This window comes from Brachyhypopomus gauderio, unplaced genomic scaffold (genome assembly GCF_052324685.1).
Source record: "Brachyhypopomus gauderio isolate BG-103 unplaced genomic scaffold, BGAUD_0.2 sc107, whole genome shotgun sequence".
In the NCBI taxonomy this organism is placed as follows: domain Eukaryota; kingdom Metazoa; phylum Chordata; class Actinopteri; order Gymnotiformes; family Hypopomidae; genus Brachyhypopomus; species Brachyhypopomus gauderio.
In genome coordinates, this window is record NW_027506928.1 from 745,001 (window position 1) to 753,179 (window position 8,179).

The 8,179-nt window shown below is 48.3% G+C and overlaps 1 protein-coding gene across 2 annotated transcripts in view; it reads left to right on the forward strand.

Annotated features, from left to right (window-relative positions):
- Window positions 1–6,189, forward strand: part of LOC143497358 (eukaryotic translation initiation factor 4E type 2-like) — a 6,228-nt gene extending 39 nt beyond the window's left edge. The window contains exons 1-7 of one of the 2 annotated variants that reach the window (XM_076993268.1): window positions 1–170; window positions 2,574–2,673; window positions 3,213–3,347; window positions 3,542–3,574; window positions 5,328–5,480; window positions 5,635–5,771; window positions 5,924–6,189. The exon at window positions 1–170 is cut by the window's left edge and continues 39 nt beyond it. In XM_076993268.1, coding sequence (XP_076849383.1) covers window positions 154–170; window positions 2,574–2,673; window positions 3,213–3,347; window positions 3,542–3,574; window positions 5,328–5,480; window positions 5,635–5,771; window positions 5,924–5,963 — 615 coding nt within the window. In that variant the 5' untranslated portion in view covers window positions 1–153 and the 3' untranslated portion in view covers window positions 5,964–6,189. Of the gene's footprint in view, window positions 171–2,573; window positions 2,674–3,212; window positions 3,348–3,541; window positions 3,647–5,327; window positions 5,481–5,634; window positions 5,772–5,923 lie in introns of both variants that reach the window. The other variant, XM_076993267.1, reaches the window with a different exon arrangement.
- The last annotated feature ends 1,990 nt before the right edge of the window (window positions 6,190–8,179 follow it).

An 8,179-nucleotide genomic window follows, 5' to 3' on the forward strand; every position in this document is an offset into this window, starting at 1 on the left:
CTAGCTAGCATTTTGATTTCGAGGTATACAAAGTTGAATGAATTTGTATTTGTAGATTTAAGTGATATATAACTGAGAGACTACAGTGTATGACGAGTTCCGTCGTGAATACCAGAGAAACAATCTGAAGGGCGAAACAAGCGAACAAGCGGAATGAACCAGTTTGACCAGTAAGTTAGCAAACCGCTAACGGGCGACTAGCGCAGCGCGTGCGGCAAATACACGAACATACACGCACCTGTGGGGCAAATACACGAACATACACGCACCTGTGGGGCAAATACAGGGACATACACGCACCTGTGGGGCAAATACAGGGACATACACGCACCTGTGGGACAAATACGCGAACATACACGCACCTGTGGGGCAAATACACGAACATACACGCACCTGTGGGCAAATACGCGAACATACACACACATGTGGGGCAAATACACGAACATACACACATGTGGGGCAAATACACGAACATACACACCTGTGGGGCAAATACACGAACATACACACCTGTGGGGCAAATACACGAACATACACACCTGTGGGGCAAATACACGGACATACACACACCTGTGGGGCAAATACACGGACATACACACACCTGTGGGGCAAATACACGGACATACACACACCTGTGGGGCAAATACACGGACATACACACACCTGTGGGGCAAATACACGGACATACACACACCTGTGGGGCAAATACACGGACATACACACACCTGTGGGGCAAATACACGGACATACACACACCTGTGGGGCAAATACACGGACATACACACACCTGTGGGGCAAATACACGGACATACACACACCTGTGGGGCAAATACACGAACATACACACACCTGTGGGGCAAATACACGAACATACACACCTGTGGGGCAAATACACGGACATACACGCACCTGTGGGGCAAATACATGAATATACTCACACCTGTGGAGCAAATACACGGACATACACACACCTGTGGGGCAAATACATGAATATACTCACACCTGTGGGGCAAATACACGAACATACACACACCTGTGGGGCAAATACATGAATATACTCACACCTGTGGGGCAAATACATGAATATACTCACACCTGTGGGGCAAATACACGAACATACAAGCACATGTGGGGCAAATACACGAACATACAAGCACCTGTGGGGCAAATACACGAACATACAAGCACCTGTGGGGCAAATACAAGAACATACACGCACCTGTGGGGCAAATACGCGAACATACACGCACATGTGGGGCAAATACACGAACATACATACCTGTGGGGCAAATACACGGACATACACGCACCTGTGGGGCAAATACACGGACATACACGCACCTGTGGGGCAAATACATGAATATACTCACACCTGTGGAGCAAATACACGGACATACACACACCTGTGGGGCAAATACATGAATATACTCACACCTGTGGGGCAAATACATGAATATACTCACACCTGTGGGGCAAATACATGAATATACTCACACCTGTGGGGCAAATACACGAACATACAAGCACATGTGGGGCAAATACACGAACATACAAGCACCTGTGGGGCAAATACACGAACATACAAGCACCTGTGGGGCAAATACAAGAACATACACGCACCTGTGGGGCAAATACGCGAACATACACGCACATGTGGGGCAAATACACGAACATACATACCTGTGGGGCAAATACACGGACATACACGCACCTGTGGGGCAAATACACGGACACACACGCACCTGTGGGGCAAATACACGGACACACAAGCACCTGTGGGGCAAATACACGGACACACAAGCACCTGTGGGGCAAATACACGGACACACAAGCACCTGTGGGGCAAATACACGGACACACACGCACCTGTGGGGCAAATACACGGACACACACGCACTTGTGGGGCAAATACACGGACACACACGCACCTGTGGGGCAAATACACGGACACACACGCACCTGTGGGGCAAATACACGAACACACACGAACCTGTAGGGCAAATACACGGACATACACACCTGTGGGGCAAATACACGGACATACTATGAACGATGAACTGAGTCGTAGGTGGTTTCTGTCTAGTTGGATAAGCCGTTTGATCGAGCTGGTGGTTCAGTGACTAGTGAGGGCACACACCGAGTCAATCTGTGTTCGTCTATGCTGTTAAACCTGTGTTAACCTGTGCTGTTAAATCTGTGTTCATCTGTGCTGTTAACCTGTGCTGTTAAACCTGTGTTAACCTGTGCTGTTAAACCTGTGTTAACCTGTGCTGTTAAACCTGTGTTCGTCTGTGCTGTTAAACCTGTGCTCGTCTGTGCTGTTAAACCTGTGTTAACCTGTGCTGTTAAACCTGTGTTAACCTGTGCTGTTAAACCTGTGCTCGTCTGTGCTGTTAAACCTGTGTTAACCTGTGCTGTTAAACCTGTGTTCGTCTGTGCTGTTAAACCTGTGCTCGTCTGTGCTGTTAAACCTGTGCTCGTCTGTGCTGTTAAACCTGTGTTAACCTGTGCTGTTAAACCTGTTAACCTGTGTCTGGTTTCCTCTCTAACTTCACATGGTGCTGCTCTCACAGTTTAAAAGAGGAGGAGATGGAGGAACACGAAGAAACGGTGTTGACGCGGGACGAGAAGAGCGAGTCTGACTGCAGCGTCCTCAACCACCACCGGCGGAAGGTGAACCAGCTGCTCACCCAGCACCACCGGCACCAACGCGTAACAGCTGTGTGTGTGTGTGTGTGTGTGTGTGTGTGTGTGTGCCGTCCGCTGTGGTGTGCACTCCGCAGACGTGTGTGTGCGCTCGGGCTTAATGTGTTACAGCCCTTTTTTACAAAAGGTGATGTTACAAAGCAGCTTTACAAATGTGTGTATAAAGGCCAAAGGTGACGGAGGTAAGTCAAAACTCCCTCAGTGTGAAAACGCTGAAGAGGGAATAAGATTGAAAGGGGAACCATGTTTACAGTGGACAGGAAAGACCTGAAAGATTCAATAAAGAGTCCAGAAACAACAAAAGCAGAGAAATGTGTTTGAGAGATTGAGAGAGACACCACAGAGAGGGTTATAGCACCACAGCACAAATAGAACCTGTGTGTGTGTGTGTGTGTGTGTGTGTGTGTGTGTGTGTGTGTGTGTGTGTGTGTGTGTGTGTGTGTGTGTGTGTGTGTGCTTCATGTTGTGATGTATTTTGTTCTCTCTCCGTCTGTTACCCCCCCCAGACTGTGACCCCTGGGCCGGGCGAACACCCCCTCCAGTACAACTACACATTCTGGTACTCACGCCGTACACCCAGCAGACCAGCCAACACACAGAGCTACGAGCAGAACATCCGACAGATAGGCACCGTGGCCTCGGTGTGTGTGTGTGTGTGTGTGTGTGTGTGTGTGTGTGGGGGGGGGGGGGGGGTGAGGGTGTGTGTGTGTCTGTCTGTAGGAGAGTGCGCGAGTATTTTTGTTTAGTTTTTTCTGTGTGCATATCTTATGGTTGTTCTATAACTATGGTTGTGTGTGTGTGTGTGTGTGTGTGTATGTGTGTGTGTGTGTTACAGGTGGAGCAGTTCTGGAAGCTGTACAGTCATTTGGTACGACCCGGAGATCTCACAGGACACAGTGACTTCCACCTTTTCAAGGAAGGCATCAAACCCATGTGGGAGGTGTGTGTGTGTGTGTGTGTGTGTGTGTGTGTGTGTGTGTGTGTGTGTGTGTGTGTGTGTAAACTGACGTATCAAACCCATGTGGGAGGTGTGTGTGTAAACTGATGTATCAAACCCATGTGGGAGGTGTGTGTGTGTGTGTGAACTAACGTATCAAACCCATGTGGGAGATGTGTGTGTTTGAACTGACGTGTCAAACCCACCCATGCGGGAGGTGTGTGTCATTTGTGCCAGCATCATTCTGCATTTAACACACTCTTTGGATTCTTTGGGAACCAACTGTGAGTGACAATGAATCTGTGTGTGTGTGTGTTTGAACTGACGTATCAAACCCATGTGGGAGGTGTGTGTGTTTGACGTGGACCCCAGTTAAAGACCCTTGGGCAGGGCTGGTCTCATCAGTAACACCTCATGTCCATTAAAGTCTGAGCTCTGAGAGCAACAACGCTTTACAAGAGAGCAACACCATTTTGTGCAATAGATTATGAATATTATAATCACTTAAATTAACAGCAGTTGTAAGAGGCGTGGAATAGACATGATTGAATAATTGACAGCCCATTGGTTTTAATTGTGTAATGTGTACGGGCATCTTTCAAAGTCAAAGTGAACTTTATTGTCATTCAGACTTTACAACAGAGTGCACAGCATAACTCCAATGTGCAGATATAAAAACACAAGACAACTAACATCACATAAATAACAAATAATAGAATGACAGTGCAGCAGATGCAGTAAAGTGTATGTAACAGTAGTGAGGTGTACGATAAGAGGTAGAGTTACTATAAGAAATAGAGTGAACCAGAACTTGCGCGAACGTGTGTGTGTATGTGTGTGTGTGTGCCAGGACGAGGCTAATAAGAGTGTGTGTGTGTGTGTGTGTGTGTGTGTGTGTGTGTTCCAGGACGAGGCTAAAAAGTGTGTGTGTGTGTGTGTGTGTGTGTGTGCCAGGACGAGGCTAATAAGAGTGTGTGTGTGTGTGTGTGTGTGTGTTCCAGGATGAGGCTAATAAGAGAGTGTGTGTGTGTGCCAGGACGAGGCTAATAAGTCTGTGTGTGTGTGTGTGTGTGTGTGTGTGTGTTCCAGGATGAGGCTAATAAGAGTGTGTGTGTGTGTGTGTGTGTGTGTGTGTGCCAGGACGAGGCTAATAAGAGTGTGTGTGTGTGTGTGTGTGTGTGTTCCAGGACGAGGCTAATAAGAGTGTGTGTGTGTGTGTGTGTGTGTGTTCCAGGACGAGGCTAATAAGAGTGTGTGTGTGTGTGTGTGTTCCAGGACGAGGCTAATAAGAGTGTGTGTGTGTGTGTGTGTGTGTGTGTGTGTGTGTGTGTGTGTGTGTTCCAGGACGAGGCTAATAAGAGTGTGTGTGTGTGTGTGTGTGTGTGTGTGTTCCAGGACGAGGCTAATAAGAGTGTGTGTGTGTGTGTTCCAGGACGAGGCTAATAAGAGTGTGTGTGTGTGTGTGTGTGTGTTCCAGGACGAGGCTAATAAGAGTGTGTGTGTGTGTGTGTGTGTGTGTGTTCCAGGACGAGGCTAATAAGAGTGTGTGTGTGTGTGTGTGTGTGTGTGTGTGTGTGTGTGTTCCAGGACGAGGCTAATGAGTGTGTGTGTGTGTGTGTGTGTGTGTGTGTGTGTGTGTGTGTGTGTGTGTGTGTGTGTGTGTGTGTGTGTGTGTGTGTTCCAGGACGAGGCTAATAAGAGTGGGGGAAAGTGGATCATCCGTCTGCGTAAGGGTCTGGCCTCACGCTTCTGGGAGAACATCATCCTGGCCATGCTGGGGGAGCAGTTCATGGTGGGGGAGGAGGTGTGTGGGGTGGTGGTGTCCATACGCTTCCAGGTGGGTGCAGCACTACAGCGATGGGGGGGGGGGGGGGGGGGGGGGTTATTTGGGCATTTCAAGTATTTCTTGTGGATATTTGTTATAAAATAGACTAAATTTGCTGGGTATTTGGTGTGTGTGTGTGTGTGTGTGTGTGTGTGCACTTTTCCAGGAAGACATTCTGTCCATCTGGAATAAAACAGCCAGTGATCAGGTGACGACGTCCCGCATCAGGGACACCTTACGTCGTGTCCTCAACCTGCCACCCAACACCATCATGGAGTACAAGACCCACAACGACAGCCTCAAGTATGACACACACACACAGGATGACACACACACACACACACAAATTGTCATACACACCCACAGACACTTGGAGGGGTCAGATGGTGGGGATCCTTGTCTCTCTCTCTCTCTCTCTCTCTCTCTCTCACTCTGGTTCTCTCTCTTTTTTTCAGGGACAACTCCAGCTTCCGCAATACTAAGATCACATTGTGATGGTCTGTGTGATGGTGACACAGTCCAGTTTCATCATGGCTCAAGCATGCTGAACCCAGCACGCGTGCACACACACACACACATTTTCATTTCTGTAGGAGAGAGCGGTGTTGTCCTTCCTCATGACCGCTACCAAGGGAACAATCTCCGCCTCTCCAGCATTCCATGCTTGTATAAATCCCGCCTTTAAAACATGACCGTTCTGTTTGGTTCCTCTGATTATATCTGGTTTGCTTTCTTTTTTATTTAACAGTGAAATAAACCAGTTGCTTAAATGAAGCTGCATTTTTGTTTGTTCATGCAAATCAAAATGGGATGAAACCAAAAGGGGCAAAATTAGGGGTTTAGGGTTACGGGGTTGGGGGGTATGTGGTTAATGGGTTAGGGTTAGGGGGTTTGGGGTTAGGGGTTAGGGGGTTTAGGGTTAGGGGGGTTAGGGGGTTTAGGGGTTAGGGTTAGAAATGTATGGACTTTATGCTACCATTGCAGCTTTAATTTGTATGTTTTTGTTTACAATACATTTCCAGCATCATTCTGCATTGATTCTGCATATGATTCTGATTCTGCATTCTGCATATGTCCTCTTCTGTGTGGTAAACACCATTGGAAACTAGAAACAAGGGGTTACAGGACAAACCAAAAAACAGTTTTTACCAGTACAGAGTTTGGGTTAGAAAGAGCGAGGAGTGTGATTGATGTGTGTGTGTGAGAGAGAGAGAGGAGTGTGAGTGGTGTGTGTATGTGAGAGTGTGGTGTGTGTGTGTGAGAGAGAGAGCGGGGTGGGTGGGTGTGTGAGAGCGAGGAGTGTGATTGATGTGTGTGTGTGAGAGAGAGAGAGCGGGGTGGGTGGGTGTGTGAGAGCGAGGAGTGTGATTGATGTGTGTGTGTGAGAGAGAGAGAGAGAGAGCGGGGTGGGTGGGTGTGTGAGAGCGAGGAGTGTGATTGATGTGTGTGTGTGTGTGTGTGTGAGAGAGAGAGAGAGGAGTGTGAGTGGTGTGTGTATGTGTGTGAGAGAGAGAGAGAGAGGAGTGTGAGTGGTGTGTGTATGTGAGAGCGTGGTGTGTGTGTGAGAGAGAGAGAGGAGTGTGAGTGGTGTGTGTGTGTGTATGTGAGAGCGTGGTGTGTGTGTGAGAGAGAGAGGAGTGTGAGTGGTGTGTGTATGTGAGAGCGTGGTGTGTGTGTGTGAGAGAGAGAGAGAGAGAGAGAGAGAGGAGTGTGAGTGGTGTGTGTGTGTGAGAGAGAGAGAGGAGTGTGAGTGGTGTGTGTGTGTGAGAGAGAGAGAGGAGTGTGAGTGGTGTGTGTGTGTGAGAGAGAGAGAGAGGAGTGTGAGTGGTGTGTGTGTGTGAGAGAGAGAGAGGAGTGTGAGTGGTGTGTGTGTGTGAGAGAGAGAGAGAGGAGTGTGAGTGGTGTGTGTATGTGAGAGCGTGGTGTGTGTGTGAGAGAGAGAGAGAGAGAGAGAGGAGTGTGAGTGGTGTGTGTGTGAGAGCGAGGAGTGTGATTGATGTGTGTGTGTGTGTGAGAGAGAGAGAGAGAGAGGAGTGTGAGTGGTGTGTGTGTGAGAGCGAGGAGTGTGATTGATGTGTGTGTGTGTGAGAGAGAGAGGAGTGTGAGTGGTGTGTGTATGTGAGAGCGTGGTGTGTGTGTGAGAGAGAGAGAGGAGTGTGAGTGGTGTGTGTGTGTGAGAGAGACCTGTTTCTGAACCTCGTTCCTGCTCCATTATAATCACAGGGTCTTTCACTGGTCAGCTCACTGTTACAAGACACAGGTGTGTAATAATAATAATCTATATTTGTATAGCACATTTCATACATACATGCAACTCAAAGTAATTTACAGAATTAATAGAAGAAAACAAACATACGGTAATAAAACACTCAAATTGCAAGAAAAACAAGCATAAAATGTAATAAAGCATAAAAATAATGTAATAAAACAATAACCCATCAGAGTTCCTTAAGTAAATGCAGGAGTAAACAGGAAGGGAGACTCGTGCAGGCTGTGGCTGGTGTTCAGCCCCAACACGCCCGGTCCGCCTGACCGGCACCGGGGTGGAGACACACGCGGGTCACGTGGTCACGGCTTCCTGCTTCACGTCCGGTGTCTCTGTCACGTGATTCCTCCGCCCATAATCTCGCAGGGGTCGCGCCTTTTGCGCGTCATCTGTAAACACACGGCGGACGGCCGCTGTTGATGACGTAAGTGAGCGGGTATCCCGT